Source organism: Lethenteron reissneri, chromosome 33 (assembly GCF_015708825.2).
Source record: "Lethenteron reissneri isolate LAM-NWPU_2019-01 chromosome 33, ASM1570882v1, whole genome shotgun sequence".
Taxonomy (NCBI): domain Eukaryota; kingdom Metazoa; phylum Chordata; class Hyperoartia; order Petromyzontiformes; family Petromyzontidae; genus Lethenteron; species Lethenteron reissneri.
In genome coordinates, this window is record NC_083811.1 from 2,577,620 (window position 1) to 2,595,045 (window position 17,426).

The window sequence follows — 17,426 nt, forward strand, 5'->3', positions numbered from 1 at the left end:
ATATCTATCCCTTCTGTATGGGATAGAGTGTTGCTGCCTTGCACGTGTAGGTTTTCTCTGGGTGATCCGGTTTCCTCCCACATGTATAAACATTCATTGGTTGAAAACATCTTAATATAAAGAGGAACGCAGAACTTGGCCAAATTTTAACACCGGCTCACTGCATATACACTTTATAACACTAAACTTTAAAATTATATCCAGCCACAGCAAACATGTTCATTTTCCACTCCTTTTGTCTACAAAAGTGAACTGACCAGTGGTTTAATGGCAAAGTGTTGAGTCATCTGTCACTGGATAGAAATTTACGATTGTTTATCTGATTTATGCTTCCTGTACAAGCCGCAGTATTCGTGCCGAAGCCAATTCAATTTCACGTCGTTATTTTTGTTGGATGATGCATGTAAAATGTATGCTGCAGTATGAATCTGCAGGTTCCTGAGTGGTATGAGATACAATATCTGTTTTATAAAAAAAGTATTGATTATTACATGTAGTTTATGATTCATGGGCATAGGAATTAATTTTAATCGATTAACCTTTACATCTATAATGTAGCTACGACATGTCAGTTTTGCAAACAGCTAATGACGCTGGATGTGAAACGTCAGACAAAATTGTCAAACTCCTGCTTTTTCCAACATGCCTCCAGTTTTACCAAAAAGCCAAATCAAATGGGACATTTCGCCCGTGACGTGACAACTCCATTGGCTCTGTCGCTGCGTGGTAGACGGGTTATACAGTAAAAACAATTGACACTATACCTACACGACAATCTAACCCAAAATAAAATACGGATCACCCCGCAGCCAAAGCAAGAGGAAGTGTAGCCCTGGGTTAGGGCGCCACCTCTGACCCCCATGACCTGGTCAGACCCCGCCGTTACCAAGCCCCCCTGTGGCTGTGTGCGTGCGCGTGCGTGCGCGAAGCGCTGACGTACCATGTCGCGCACGCGCAGGTACCCGTAGCTGAAGGCGATGGCGTTGGGGGGGTTGGCGACGGGCAGCATCATCGCCAGGGAGGTGCTCAGCGTGGCGGGGACGGCCACGTACAGCGGGTTTACGTGCATATTCTCCGACTGGCATGGACAAATATAAAAGATCGCCCCCGCCAAGTCTTTAACAGACTGTTCGGGGAGGGGGGGGTGGGAGTGCCGTTGGCGAGCACCTCCGCTTGTGAAGAGCGACAGTAAGTGTACCACGCCTGTCCGCCTTTGTCTCCCCAGTGGTGACTTTTACGAGCCGCGCCTTTTGAGATCGAGTTGGACGAGGGGGAACTCGGGACTGGTTCAAATTGTCGCTCGCCACTTGATGGTGGCCACGGTCGGGAGTCGAACTCGGGTCGCCGGGTTCGTAGTGCAATGCACTGACTAACCTGCTCTCTGCCTGAACATGTCGATACATTGTGACATTTTCATACGAATACCCTTTTTATACTATACACATTTCTCTTGTTCAAAAGCAGATAGCTTCTGGCCAGGATGTGCTCCATTAAGAGCGCTTCCACTTATTTCTAAGAATCCCTAAACTCGGGCTGTTTGCGTGGCGAGTTCGACTGACCTAAGTGCTTCCATTCTCAGCGGCCATATGGTGGAATAAAATATCCTGCAGTGATTCATGCGTAGAGTAACAATCCAAGTGGGCTTTTTTTCTCGTGTGTGTACTGCCTTTTACAACTCGCCACACATTTGGTGTGGTTGATAAATCCAGCGGTGGCTCTGAACCCCGGGTGCCCGAGTTCGAGTCCTGGACACGGCTAGCACCAGTGCTCGGTGCAATCTGAATCGGTCTTAGGCCCCCCCCTGCCCCCCACCCCTTCACCAACCTGCATTGATCAGCGTGGTGAACGTCCGTGAACCTGTGTATTTGAGGCAAGGGTTGGTGGATTGCGTAGAGATTTGTGAAGCACGCTCGGCTGTGAGGTGATCAAGGAGACGGCAGTACAGCAAGTGGGTTCCCTGACTCATCTGTGCAGATCTTGAAATGTTGCTTACTCCCACGCACGACACGAATGGAACTGTCCAGCCATTCTCAAGCCCAAGGCCCTTCATCCAACACCGGTGTGTTGGAGAGTAAACCCACAACATTTACAATCTGAGTACGACGTTTTGCCAGCAATTACAAATCTGGCAGTCGCCTGCTGATGCCGGTTGTAATTAGTGGCGAAACGTCGTACTCAGATTGTAAATGTTGTGGCTTTGCTCTCTAACACACCGGTTCGCTGTACTAGTAATGAATCGGCATGTTCTGTTTACGTGACAAACCTTACTAATTGGCTGTGTCGGTGGTGGCTTGTTTAGCGACGCATTTATATCTGCGCGATCCAATCCCCCCAAAAAAACCTGCACTATGCACAGCATCGTTGTTGCACAGCACCGGTCGCTTACCAGCGTGCACAGGATGGGCAGGAAGAGCGTGATGGTGGCGGGGTTGCTGGCCACCTCCGTCACGGAGGTCACCAGCAGGGAGGAGAGCAGCACCACGAGCCACGGCGGCAGCAAGCCCAGGGGCTGCAGCTGAGAGCCCACCCAGAGGGACAGCCCCGACACCTGGTGGTGGTGGCGGCGAGGACAGGAGGGAGAGTGAGGTTGGCTCTCGCTTGTTTCCACCTCGTTCTCACACCCCCCCCTCCGTCACCCACCCCAACCAAGACGAGTTTGCTTCTTGTTGTACGGCTGATGATGTCGACGCAGAGCAGCAACTACGATTTCATGTTCAGGTGATCAAGCGTGGACAGCATCGTCACGAGTAGCGGAGTGGTGTGTCGCCGATGTGATGTCTCCTTCATATTTGTGGATCGGGGCATTGAGTCGTTATTTGTTGTACTATGGTCTGTTCTGGAACACTACTACTGGAGAGTTGTTAAGTTTCCATTTGTGCATCAGGTATCCGCATCATCTGCCATCTCCGGAGGATGATGCAACAACGCGAGTTTGCTGACCTGCCCATATTGGACATTCTGAAGATTCAAAATCTGAAGACCAGCTTTTGCTCACTGAGGGCCGAATAGGACTTTCAGATGCCATGAGTGGACAACCACTCATCAACACGTTCCGTTATCCAATAAGACACAACGACACGCGTGTGTTAACCGAGTATGAAGAGGCCCCCGCAGTGTCAGAAGTGACTGAACGCGCCAAAGTTAGTAACGCAGCGTTGCAAGATTGAAGATATCCCCATCTGGTACTCGATGAGGGCAGCGGATAGATATCCATGACAAAGTTTTTTTGGGTTACCTCACGTGAATGTAAATGTGTCGTACACCCACCTCCACCTGACAGACAGTTTGTAAGGTTCGCCAAGTGAACAAAACGTGGCGATGTTAAAACTACTTCAGCACACCGGTGCATTAGAAACGTCGTACTCAGTTGTAAACGTGTTGTGGCTTTTCTCTCCAGCAAACACTCCGGTGGAGCTGAAGTAGTCACACATTGGCACGTTCTGTTCCACGTGACGACCATCACGACTTGGCTGTGTCGTGTGGACGGTGTACGACACCGTTACATTTTACGCGCCTCGTATGGAACCGAGTCCCGGGGTCGAGGTTTCCCCAACCTGAACACAGAAGGTCGGCGAACTGCATCACTGGCTGTCCAATCAGTCTATTTTGTCAAGAGGTGGAGATTCAAGAAATTCCACAGGCTAGTTTCTGGTTGCGCAATACACGTGGTGAGCGTTCTACTGCCTTCTCTTCAAAGCGCTCGGCACTCCAGCTCGTCGGTTGTGACCGGGGAGCAGCAGCTGCCAGTAGCGCTCGGCAGCCCGCCTTTTAAATTCCTTTCGGGTGAGTTGTATGCACCCTGTATGCCTTACAAAGTGCCCCCCGGGCAGCGGTGGGCACTACGCCATGCTCAGCACTCGGGGTAGCGGAGTGCGATTTGCGGGGCAGGTGAAGTTCCTACCTGGCAGCCCGTGGCCTTCCCCTATCAAGCTAGCGGAGTGCGATTTGCGGGGCAGGTGAGGCTCGTACCTGGCAGCCTGCGGCGAGGGCGAAGCCGCCGCCCACGAGGATGACGATCTCCCACGGCATGCAGCCCTGGAAGTCCTTCCAGTTAATGAGCGCCGGGGAGCTGCCCCAGCTGTCGCTGGACTCCTCCGCGCGTTTTACCCCTAGGCGCCGCACGAGAGTTAGGGATTGAATAAGCGTACAGACAACAAACGGCGGCATCAGAGGGAGAGATGCGTTGCATCGATGGTTGGGAACGTCTGGTTTGATGGAGATGGAATGACTAAACAGGTTGTTGCTACCGGTGATACTACCGAGCAGGTTATGCTGCTGATAAAAACATTGATGTCTTTGATGATGATATTGGAGGACCATGATGCTACTGCTAATGATACTGTCGCTGATGTTTGTTTTTTACATTGCTTTTGTTGATCGTGACAATAGCGATAATGTCATTGACGATAATGTAAACGATGGTGATGTTGATGACGATATTGATCATTACATTGACAACAATGGTGTTGATAACAATTATGTTGATTATGACGATGACAACAATGTTGTCGATGATGTTGACGACGACTTTGATGATGATGACAACAGCGACCAAGACAATGACGATGATGTTGAAGGCAATGATGACGTCAGTGATGATGGTGTTCGGCCGTGTGGGCACCCCTACTCTGGGTCTTGGAGAGCCAGGGCAGTGGTGGCCTCTCCGACGGAACCACGAAGAGCAGGAAGCCCAGCAGCAGGGACACCGTGGCGTCCGTCTGGTAGCCCTTCCTGCTCGCACGCACCATGAGGAGCGCGGGGTGCACGTGCCAGCAGGAACGACGAGAAGAAGAAGAAGAAGACGCCTTTAGCACCCGGCGCGTAACGACACGTCGATTCACATCGGTGCTTGTGAACGCGATCAGCTCACGTGTTGCAGGTTAGTTGGCGGATCAATACATCGCAGGGAACGTGACATGTGGCGGCGGTGGCTTGGGGAGGCCTTCATCCAGCAGTGGATTGATCATGGGTAACGGTGATAATGGATCGGTTTGTGTGTGCGAATTTCCATTGTTTTCATGCAAACGATTTGCACATTTACCTTTGAGTCGGTGGATAATGATTTAACAATTTACGAACAAAATGTTAATATTTTGTTTAAAATAATGTTAATTTTAAAATGAATTCTCTGGGCCATGCATGCCGAGCTATGAGCATGGCACGTCAGTGACGCCCGTCCCTGTATAAGCGAATGTTGGATTTTTCAAATAGTTTGATCTGCCGGCCGCAAAATAAATATTCTGTATATATATATAAACGCCCAGGAGTAAGAAAGAATGAGTTGTTCTCGGCAGCAAAATATTTCTTTGGGTTAGTTTACGGTTAGGGTTAGGAGAGGTTATTTTATGGATTGGGCTTGGCAATGTTGACGTTAGAAGTTAGGTTGAGGTGAGAGTGGCATGTTACTTTAAGTCCATTGTAAAGATGAGCAACTTTCACAAATACATTTGGACAGTGCTCTTAAAATCCAAGTTCTAGTTGAATAATTCTCTGGGGTATAATGGCAGCGGCATGGTTAGAAAGCACACTGTGCTTCGAACCCTGGCCATCCGAGTTCAGTTCCCAGCCACGGCTCGCATAGATGGACGAGTGGCATCCGAACCGGTCGCAGGCCTCTCACGCCACCACCTTCAACCCGTACCGAAACGGCGTGGCTGAAGCATGGTCAAACAACCCCCCATGATGACCGACATGGCGTGCGTGGTGGGGGGGGGGGGGGGGGGGGGGGGAAAGAGGGCCTTCGTCCGGCAGTGGACTGACAACGAGGCCGTGAAATTATTGCGCAATTCTCTGACGGTCGGCGCGAGCGGACGTACAGGAAGAAGGACGCCCATCCCGGGACGAATCCGGGGTCGCGCAGGAACCACAGCAGCACCATGAGCAGGAAGACGCTGGCCGTCACCACTTCTTGGTAGCTGCAACCCCACACAGGCGAGGGGGCCGCGTCGGTTAACGGAGCGTCTCCCCATCCCCCGCCCCTCCACTCGTAGGGAACACGCAGCGCTGGAATGTCCAAGGGCCTCGTTCATTCAAACCCACGTTCTCCCCACCGAGCATCCAGTGGCGGGGTGGGGCAGGTGGGGGGGAGTTGGCAGAAACCCGTAGCAATTCGGCCGCTTTGTTTTTTCTACAGGAAGCTATTTTTTCCCCGTCTCGATGCAAATTTCGACCGCGGAAGTGAACGGCGCCGTCCGATTTGTAAACGAAGTAGCCAAGGCGTGGGGTTAGGATTAGGGGTGGTGCGAGGGCTATCATCGGATTGGCCAGTACACCAGTGGGAGGAAGGGCCACTGAATCCGTCTCAAATAGAATTTGCAGCGCGATTGGTCCACATGTGCTCCTCCTTCGTATGCAATGCAATGGGTATTTTCACATTAACATCCCATGAACTTTAAGAGTTCGCAACACCACAATGAGATAAAGGATTTTTGTTTTTATTGCTAAGTATGGCCGGAAAAAACTAAAGTCTGTTTGAATTACACGTCCAGATTAAAGTACACGACGCTAGCTATTGGCGCGAAGGCTGCAAAGGGGATGTGTGGGAGACCGCAAAGTCCGTTGCAATTACGATCCGGCGAAAAATCGTGCCACGCCGCATTGGCCTGGAGTTTGGCTAAACGCGAGTGAAAATCTGGAGGAGAGAGGGAGGAATGAAATCGTGGTCCCTGAACCACGTCAGCAATTTGTACCACCTAAGGTAACAAACCTGTCGTGATAACTCACTCATTTCAAATGGGTATCACATCATTCACTGTTAGCGGCTACAGCACGTAATATGAACCACTGAAGTTATACCACCACGGATGGTACCGACGAGTGAAGCGTGTGGCATGGGCTTGAGGACTATGAGTGAGTCCAGGGGGCGGCACCTGTAGGTCATGTGACCTCACACACCTGATGGGGCCCAGCTTCTCGTACTCCTGCCGCATGCGCCGCTCCGACATGCGCTCCTGAGTGCTCAGCGTGCCCGAGCACAGGCGACGCAGGTCCCAAATGCTGGCACACACAGAGACAAAGACAAAGATACCCCCATATAGCCTTCACAGACTGTTGGGGCAAGTGCTGTTAGCGAGCACCTATGAAGGCCGGCACGGGACATGGCAGTGGGTGGCCAGCACCACGCCCGACCGCCTTTGTCTCCCCGGTGGTGATATTTACACACCACACCAGGTACTCATTTGTGGTTGAGTCGACCTAAGGGGAGGCCCAGGACCGGTTCAGATAATCGTCACTGATGTTGGACGTGAGCGGGAATCGAACTGGTGTTGCCAGGTTCCTTAGTGTGGCGCGCTAACTGCTACACTACCCCTCCCACACACACACATACGTCGGGACACATACACGGTGTATGTATGAATGATGATGAATTTCTTTCGCACCTTACGTAGCCAACCTTGCTTTTCAGACGTGTGGGGGAAAGACAACAAATTAAACACCAAAAAGCAGTTCTAAAGAAAAGAAAAACTGGGATTGTTTTTGGAGGAACTCGCCCCTGCCACGGCTCAAGTCCAACTCCAATGCTAAGCCTTGTCCCCCCGTCCCCCCGTGAAGGAGGAGAGAGGTGAATGCCATCCTGAGACCACTCGCCAAACTTAGCGCTGTGACCGCAGCAGCGACTTTGTTGGAGCTATTCTGAAAGTGACCCCGTGCCCCAGACGGAGCCCTTTCTCCCCCCCCCCCCCGCCCCCCCCACACCCCCTGTGTCGGTGGGATGTCGAGCACTGTGGAACGGATAATTAGCTAACATCAGGCTCTGAAAATATCACCGGTGGTCGAGAAATAATGTCAGAGGGGCAGCCGAAGAGGGGGACGTGTCTAAGATGAGTTTAAAACGTAGTGGGCTTTCACGACCAATATTATGCTAGTTGTAATTACTGGTGAAACGTCGTACTCGAATTGTAAATATTGTGGGTTTACTCTCCAACACACCGGTGTGCTGTACGAGTAACACATTGGCATGTGTTGTTTACATGAGAAACCTTACTAATTGGCTGTGTCGGATGGTGGCGGGTTTAACGACACATATTTACGCGATCTAACCAAAAAACCTCTTAGGTGTCTAAGATGACGTCTGCTGTGAAGATGAAGCGATGAAATTAGCTCATGCAGATTGATGCATCGCAGGACCTTGAGAGACTGCGACAGCTTGGGGAGACCCTCATCCAGCAGTGGAATGAGCATGGCCGATGATGATAGGGATGATGGTGAAAATAGCCCATGCTTAGCTGAGGGTAAACACATTCTAATTGAATGAGTGCTATCCACTTGTCAGTGTGGAATTTCCCCCAGACATTCTTGTCAAGAGGTAGGAGGTAGGCAATGTTCCACCCTTGTTCGAGTGGGTGGAAGGACACTTTCAATTCTACTGCTCCATTCAAGAAAGCCTCATTGGGTATCAGGATTAGGAGCATGTTTTTATTTTGGGAAAACCCTGCATTGGTACATTTGGCCCAAGTTATATACACGGGTCCTTTTCTCCCTCCTCCCTCCGCCTTCCTCCTCCATCCATCCTCCGCCCCCTCACCGGAAGCCCAGGAAGAGCCAGGTGAGCCACAGCCAGGTGAAGATGAGCAGCAGCAGAGCCACGGGGAAGCTGAAGAGGAGCCACGAGCCGAAGTGGATGCACTCGCACGCCGGGTAGCGGCTGCACGCACCGGGGTAGCGGGACGCACCACACGTCGCTCAGCATCATCGCAGCGGGGGAGGGGGGGGGGGGTGGCGGGCTGGAGGTGGCTAAGATTCCCCTCTGCGCCCTGCTGAAGGCTCAGCCTCCCTTTTCAAGTTTTATAAATTGAGGAAGCAAAAAGCACAGCCCTGCAATTGCTCGCTCGTGCCATTGCTGGCGGGAGGGCCTCCACTTGAGGTAGCTCTAGAGAGGCCACACAGAGGGTATCAGGCTGGCCAGCCGCGTCTTAGAAGGGGTGGAAGTACGCACACTTCACCACGCCACACGCGATCTGCCCATCGATTAACCATGGCGTACCCGCTTGTTTTGCCGGGTGGGCAGGGATGGGAGAGATCAGATTGCAAATCCGCCGCGCTAACCGTTGTCACCACGGCAGCATGCCATACGTTTTAACTTCACGTGGTCTTTTCCAAGTTAACTCTTCTCCAGCTACCCGGCCGCCACACAAGACGCCAGCACCGAACTCACTTGCTGAACTGCTCGGCGAAGATGAGATTAGTGGAGGTGCCCGGGATGGTGCAGAGTCCCCCGATGGTGGAGGCGTAGGCGACGGCCAGGGTCAGGCATTTGCCCAGCGTCCTGTTCGTCTCGCCCTTGCCCGCCGACCCTCGCTTCCCCGCGAGCACCGTCCTCTCGCTGGCCGGGCTGTCGAGACCGCCGCGTCGCCCCTCTGCCTCCCCGTCGCTCGCGGCGTCGTTGGCCGAAGCGGCGGCGCAGCCGTTGGGGACGCCGCGGCCCGCGACGCGATCCTGTGGCGTGGCGGAAAGGCCGAAGGTCGCGACATCTCGGCATGGCCCGTCCAGCGCCGTGATGACCTCCGTTGCCGACGCCGCGATGACCTCTTGCTGCGAAGGCGAGGGGGGTGGGTGGGTGGGTGGGGGGCAGGCGGAAGGCCGTTGAGAGGCGGGGACATTACTCGCACCACGGGGTCGCAGTTCGAAAGGTCACCTATGGGTCACCGCTGGGCCACGGGAGGTTTGCAAAGACGTTGTCCAGGACATGCCGAGAGAGTCGGCCATCTGAGCGGGCGAATGCCAATTTAATGCATTAAACCAAACCGAGGTGTTGTTGTTTATAATCGAGAGCAGACCTGGAGTTAATTAAAATTGCAATTACAGCAGCCGTCTTAGTTGAAATTAGAAATTTTGTTTTACAAAAAACGCAAATGACCAAAATTACATTTCATTGCAATTCATTACAAATGACGCAACCACAAATGTAATTAATCCTTTGTCGGATCAATAGCTTGAATGCACAGCGATGCAGTATTTGGCACATCTTAGCCTAATTGAATGTACTAATGAATTCACGTTAAAACGTGCACTTTGTTAAAAGGAAATCAAATTTTCACAGATGCCAAGTTGGGGTTGGGTCAGAACCTTACAACAACAAACAGGACAAAACACGATAGGAGTGCAAAGTATATGAAAGGTAAACAAATCATTTTACTAAATATCCACAAGTAAAATTAAACTCTTTTATCCGATCAGCAAGCAGGACCATGCTTGGAACTTTGACTGATGACCATATCATTCTCAACGCTCACAATCTCGTCAGATCTAAGACGATAAGCAGCGCTGAGGCCGGAACGTGCTTGGATGCCCGACCACCGCACGCAAACAGTGTTAGAGGCTGCTGCGTGGGCAGCAGAGAAAAAACATCTATCCTTATACTGTACTATTCTCCCACGTATATGCGCCCCGCCTCTATCAACCCACACTGACCAGCGTGGTGAAGGATGGTCAAACAACCACCCATGACTCCCGTATGGCATGGGAAAGCCCTCATCCAACAGTACATAGGGCTGTACGTGTACGTGATGGCGCTTGTCGACATCAAGACCAACAACCTTGGAGACAGCTGTGTTCGAGTACTTCAGCAGGTGCATAGAATATTTCATAACATCACAAACGCAATGTAAAAAAAAAGGATAAATGGGTTTTATGAAAGTGCGTCGACTTACCTGATGAAAGGCACTGATCTTGTCACCATCCTGAATACTGCACACAGGTGACACGTCATCAACTCAGGAGGTGCTTTGTAATACCGACACCAGCAGACGAAACTTCCGTGCGTCAAATTAAGTGCCAAATGGAATTCCGGCGTTGGCCCCTGTACCTCTGGCTAACGGTCACCACCGTGGGCTCCTCCTTGAAGTCCACGGTCATCTCGTCGTCAGAATTGTCCACATCAAAGCTGGCAACGCCTGGCGCATGCAAGACGGGCAAATTGATGTTAGTTTTTGTTTGTTATCAAGAAGAAGTAATTGTAAATAACGGGATTCCACCGTGATGCCTCAACGCAAAAGTCTATGAGCAACGCAGCTTCATTGTTACGAATTCAAATGTTTCGCATCCAAACTAAACGGAACTTGTTTGCTTCCAAGAGGCAGCTTTCGCAATTCATATTCGTGATTAAAGACAGACGACAGGAAAGCAACGATAAAAGTTAAAACGGAACTTGTCGGGCTCAATACCTGCCTCTCCTCCTCTGCCCGTGAAATCTCTCATCTCCGAAGGGATTTCAATCGCACCTCACTTTCGGCACGCGAGCAAAATTCCCCCGACGCGCACGTCCCACTTTTCGTACGGCGTCCGCGGATGCAGTCACATTTTCGACAGGACAAACAAATCCAAATCGATCTGCGCCCCCGGTCGCCCTCTTTGTGAGAAGCAATGCGGACATCATCGCGGCACCCCCCCCCCCCCCCACACTTCCCCCGGTTCCCCCACACCTCACCGAAACTCAGCTGCGGGTCGGACGTTTGCCGCACGCCCTTCGGCAGCAGGGCGGTCGTCGAGTCATTGCCTCTCATGGCGGCGCCCTCGCTAGTGACGGCGGACGCGGTTTTGCCGCCACCCCCGCAGGTTGCCCCGTCCTCGGCGAGCTGCGTCAGCACGGCCTCGGCAATCGGCATGACTAGCGCCGAAGTGGACGTGTTGCTGAGCCACATTGAGAGGAAGGCGGTGCACACCATGAAGCCCAGCACCAGCCTGGGGACAGCGGGCGCAAGACGGGGATGGGGCACGCACGTTACTCATTGCTGTGTAAGCCTGCAAGCCTCTGTGTAAGCCTACGGGCCTCTGTGTAAGCCTATGGGCCTCTGTGTAAGCCTACGGGCCTCTGTGTAAGCCTATCGGCCTCTGTGTAAGCCTACGGGCCTCTGTGTAAGCCTACGGGCCTCTGTGCAAGTCTATGGGCCTCGTGTAAGTCTACGGGCCTCTGTGTAAGTCTACGGGCCTCTGTGTAAGCCTACGGGCCTCTGTGCAAGTCTATGGGCCTCGTGTAAGTCTACGGGCCTCTGTGTAAGCCTACGGGCCTCTGTGTAAGTCTACGGGTCTCTATGTAAGTAAATTTGTCTATATGTAAGTTCAAAGGTCTCTGTAATTTTATCAATAGTTGTACCAAAGTGCCACCGCCCCCTCCCCCACCCCCATTGAGAAGTTGATAGATCTGCCACTGGATGTGCTGTCCGCGGATCAGGAGGAACAGGAACGTACAGGCTGGGCCGGGCGCCAGCAGCCGTCACCATGCGCAGCGCGATGCGGCGGTGCAGGCACCACTTCTCGATGGCGGCCGTGAGGCAGATGACGCCGAGCAGCAGGAGGGTGGTGTCCTTGAAGTACTCAGCAGCCACCTGCGCACGACGCCGCAAGAGTTGCGGTAACGTCACGGCCATTGTCAAGTCCACAAAAATCGCCGCAACATTGACGCCCATGACATCGGCGGAGTATCGGCGTTATGTTGCCGTTACCGTCTCCAATACACCGCATTGCAACGGTGATAATTGGTGACTACACTTTGCTGACGAGTCCTAATGAGCACAAAAACAGTCCACATTTGTCTATCACCGCTTCACTGCGGCCCGTTAGCAGTCACATTTTCTCAAATGTATTCCGGTGACCTAAGATGAGGAGACCACAATGCATTTCCTCAGGAAATGCTGATGGGTTTTTTTAAGCATGAGCACGCATGCCTATACTTTTTATGCATTGTTGTGTCTTGCTTGAAACTTAGCTACATCAACGATAACGCCGGCGTGAGCTCGCCAATGTCACAGCGGTGTTCCATCACCGTGACTGTCACCTCACCAGACATCACCGTCACTTTCACATCGCTACCACATCGGGTGTTATTTCGGCTGCTACATCATCATCATAGCCCTTACACCAACAACTCTCCTGCTGCCAAAACACCACCATCGAATTACCAGCACCGTAATGAAAGTCGCATCACCATGATTCACCGCATCAGCATTATGGTGGAAAAAACGTATCCTCTAATCAACGGCACAGTGTTCAGAGTGGGCGGCTCACCCTTCTGGCATCGATAAAAGGAGTGCCGCATTGCGGTGAGCGGTCACCTGTCATTGCTATGTGGTGCGACTAACTCCTGCCATTGGAATGTAGAATTCCTACCATTGGTTCAGGGCAGTGAACAGGAGCTTACAAGCACCACGTGCTGGTTCGAGCGGGAAACCGCGTTTGATTTTTGATGAGAATCGATGTTGATAACGATGATGAGTTGTTATGAATCTCAAGACTATCGCAATGATAATTGCCGATTATAAAACGCTACCGCGGGTGATAAAATATACATTAAAAATTAAAATTTTAAAACCCGCTTTAATGAAATGTACCGTACGAGTAATGGCAGAACTCCACGACTCCAGGAAGTGGCCCCGAAGCTTGCCATAACGTAAGGGGCCGTGGCCAATTACAACCAACGTCAGTTGACCGTAGACAATGAGACCCAAGCCGAAACATAAGATATAAAAAATATTACTTAAAATATATATATATTTTAAAATTATAAAATATAGTATTGTCACCAGTATGACATACGTATACCAAGTTTGCAGTCGATACGACATTGGGAAGTGGGTTAAAATTGAGTTACAAGATTTGAGAATACAACAGACAGAGTGAGTTAACTAAAAGCGTGTAAAAAAACTGCTAAAAACGACGATCGGAGCAGTGACGAGACGGGTTAACTGGTGTCCCTCGCACAGGGCGCTGCTGCAGATCACCTGGCTGGAGCGCATGATACCCAGCAGCGGATAGAGCATGGCTGGGAGCAGTGCGGCGGCTCCGAGCGGCACTGCCTCGGACACCCACAGCGTGGCTGTGAGCAGCACCGTGTACGCGCATGCCGCCTCCTGCGTATGCACGTAGATACACGCACGCACGCACACACGCGCACGTCCGCATGAACACAGATACAGATCCCCCAATAGAGCTTTTAACAGACTGTTGGGGAATACACAGTAAGGCTGGCACGGTACACCTGGGGGTGAGCGGCCACCATCACGCCCGACCACCTTTGTCTCCCCAGTGCTGATATTTTTATGTTTACACACAAAACGAGGTACTCGATTAAGGCTGAGCCGACCTAGGGGGAGGCCCTGGACCGGTTTAGATGTTCGTTACCAATGTTGACTGCAAGCAGGAATCTGATTCTGAATTATATGCAGTGTTTGCAATGACGTGGAGGGATTAATGTTGGTCAGTATAGTGCATTTAAGACCCTGAGAGCAGAAAATAACAATTTGCCTCCTGACCTCTACTGATGCGGAGAGAGTAGGGGTCACGTTGATGGAGTGGATGGAGCGTTGTGTAGATTTGAATCGGGCGTGATGGTGGAGACGGCCGGGCGTGGTGTTGGCCACCCACCCCCTCGTGTGCCGTGCCGGCTTTTATAGGTGCTCGCTAACAGCACTTGCCCCTACAGTCTGTAAAGGCTATGCGGGTGATCTTTGTCTTTGGTGCATGCCAGTAAGTTTGCGCTCTGGAGGCGAGAGTGGGTGGATCGTGGAGAAATTTATGAGACTGCGAGGTGACCAGCAGACGCCAAAGCAGGAAATGGCTTTGTGAACCCACTCGTGTCGACCTTTATTACCCCCTCCCGACCCCACATTGAGACATGGGGGGGGCAGGGGTGGGTGAAAGCACCTCCAATAAGCACAGTTAGCTACAAGCAGTGTGGTGCGAAAGAAGTTCAACATACATAGATACAAGGCGTTGCTGGACTCATGACACAAGACCCCACCTACATACACTGGGGCAAGAGAACTCTGCATTAAAAACAACTCGTGGCATCTTTAGCTTACGCTAGATTCCTCCCGCGCTCGAAACTTCTTAAAACAAAACTCACCAAACATCCCCAATGCAAGGGGACTCTCGTGGGAGAAAAAATAAAAACATCTTGAGGCTAGCGGACATCAATCAGCGAGGTTACGACTATTCACACAACCGTCATCACCAAAGTTTGCGAGCAGAGGCGAGACGCGAAATGATCTTGCGAGAAATTCGGGCTGCATGGAAGCCAAATCAGGTGAAAAACGCAGCGACGGACAGAGAGAGATGGACAGACGGACCGCTCCGCAAGGGAGCTATCACACCCCACCTGCATAAAAGGCCGAGCAACGAGACGGAGAGAAAGACGGAGAGAGAGTCTCATGGAGCCCTGCGTGTCGGTGTGCGAGTGGAACCCGTCCCGGTCTGTGCCCGCTCAAGCTTATATGGAATTCTCGCACCCCTGCACGACTTTCTCGAATGCGTGTCTTGATTGGGCGGAGGTCAGGAGAGGCGAAACAGGGTCGATACATCGAGGGGGGGGCAGTGAGGGGGGGCGGTGGGGGTTGAGAGAAACAAGGGGACTCTGGCTCATAAACACGTCAAGAGACCCAGACTGAGTAACTGCGCAAGCCAGATTAAGCTGACGACGAGGGACACTGGTTTGCCACATTTTTTAAAATATATATAATTAAATCCTTTCGGCATGAACGCAAAATAAACATGTTTACTGCAACCGACTTGTAATATTAATAAGAATTATTATGCCATTAGTTATCCAGAAAAGCCTTACGGAGGCCCATGAATCTCTTGTTCAGGAAGGTCCTGCGTTGGGATGTTTGGCCAACTCCATTAACGATCGTTTTCGCTTCACGTGGGAGTGAAGTGGAGTACCCATAGCAGACCCTGCCATGCATTTGGGGGGGGGGGAGGTGACCCTCACCGTTCTGTCACTGTTTTCACGATCGCTGTTTGTGATCCGTCCCAAACTCTCAAGCCGTTGTGCAGCGGTCGACTGTTCAATTAAGCTTACGAAACATAACCATGGCGCCTTCGTCATAGCCTGTGCACTGCAAGAACTGTGCGAATAGCAAATGTACTTAGTTTATTTCATTACTAAAAAACGTTGATTATGAATATTTCATTACTATTTTAAGTTTTGCTTCGTTCAAAGAAATTATTGCTTTACTACCATCTCCTGGTCATATTTGCAACCCAAGTCTACAACACCTGGCGTTCAATCCCAGGCAGTCTGCCAACCAGATATTAACCAAGTTCAGCAGTGAGATTCAATCAATTGCTGGACCGTCATCTATACCAGGCTATACAATTTGTTTTCTCAAAATGTTATGAATTACAATTCATGTCAAGGAGGTAGCTTATTTTGTACGTTTTGGTAAAAAAAAATGGGTTACTTAAACCCGTGCCTTTAATCTCTTACGTAAACAGCATTGTGTTTGTGCAATTTTAGTTTCCAGGCACAGACAGGGCACATTTATCTCGAGTTGGATTTATTGTTCATTTACAGAGTTAAAACTATAGTAAAAGTTTGAGCAAGGCTAAACCGCAGGTTGGCTGAGACCCAGGGCTAACATTCGCTTCTGTAATCCGAGCAGCAAACCACGTGCATGCATCGCCTCCGCAATGTATCACAGTTGCAACCAATTCGCCGTAATAGTTCCTGCCGCCAAACCGTTGAGGAATAAGGATTCGTGCACTGATACGTAATACATTTCTTAAAAAATATATTTTTTAAACAGGTCAGTTCATATTCTCCCCGCTGTTCAGAGGTCCAATTGCTTTTTTTCTGTCGACTTCCACAGTTTCATACAGATTGTGCAATTTACATCATGCCATGAGATGGAGTACCCATTTATATTTTCAGAGCTGGAATTTTAGGCGAATTAAGTTCAGAACTAAATGTAATGTGCAGTCGTTGGTGACCAGGCTCAAACGATAAATTCGATACCCAAGAAAACCTAGTCTCATCACAGCTCAGTCTATGTGAATATGTATGCAAGTTGAAATTATTTTGTACCGTACGTGGCCAACCGTGCTCTACGCGAGTCTGTGTGTCTCTGTGTGAATCAGCGATGACCGATATGAGGCTAAGAACTCTCCACATTTGAGAACCTGCTTTAATTGCAGGTCGCTGAACCTGGATTCGAACCCAGGATCCTCAGCGGTGCCATGTCACCGACCTGACCTCTGTGTCACCCAGCCACCACGCTCAGAGCAATTTGCTTAAAAAACAAATACAACACCGAGCTCCTACATTCATAACATTTCTGATTAACTCATTTATACGATGCAAAGTTGTAAAAAAAAGAATCCTAAAGTGTTTTGAATCTGTAGATTCTCATCGTCTTGTGTTGCATTGTAAAGATTGCTCGGCATAAGGCCATCGGCCCTTTTATGGGCTCCACTTATCTGTGACATTTACCCTATACCCTGTTTGTATTGACTTCAAACTCAAACTGCTGATACCAGCAAGACGAAGAAAAACAACAAAAGCTGATATGCGTGAAAACATAGAGGTGCATGTGCTGGGAATTTCACTTGAAGCAGAGAGCACAACTTTTGAGATATCGGATTGGCTGTAAAGAAAAGTGAGTTGGAGCAGGATGCCTGGCTAAAAGGGTTGATGGCCAATGCTCAAGACAGAC

At 50.6% G+C, this 17,426-nt stretch overlaps 1 protein-coding gene across 2 annotated transcripts in view; it reads right to left on the reverse strand.

The window, feature by feature from the left end:
- Positions 1-17,426, reverse strand: part of LOC133350178 (solute carrier family 13 member 1-like) — a 28,944-nt gene that overhangs the window by 4,264 nt on the left and 7,254 nt on the right. For both annotated transcript variants that reach the window (XM_061564253.1, XM_061564250.1), the window contains 13 exons: positions 13,716-13,844; positions 12,187-12,323; positions 11,426-11,679; positions 10,805-10,892; positions 10,650-10,686; positions 9,155-9,531; positions 8,525-8,644; positions 6,895-6,996; positions 5,817-5,915; positions 4,628-4,731; positions 3,970-4,109; positions 2,387-2,548; positions 941-1,078 (listed from right to left, as the gene is read on the reverse strand). In XM_061564253.1, coding sequence (XP_061420237.1) covers positions 941-1,078; positions 2,387-2,548; positions 3,970-4,109; positions 4,628-4,731; positions 5,817-5,915; positions 6,895-6,996; positions 8,525-8,644; positions 9,155-9,531; positions 10,650-10,686; positions 10,805-10,892; positions 11,426-11,679; positions 12,187-12,323; positions 13,716-13,844 — 1,887 coding nt within the window. The remainder of the gene's footprint in view (positions 1-940; positions 1,079-2,386; positions 2,549-3,969; positions 4,110-4,627; positions 4,732-5,816; positions 5,916-6,894; positions 6,997-8,524; positions 8,645-9,154; positions 9,532-10,649; positions 10,687-10,804; positions 10,893-11,425; positions 11,680-12,186; positions 12,324-13,715; positions 13,845-17,426) is intronic.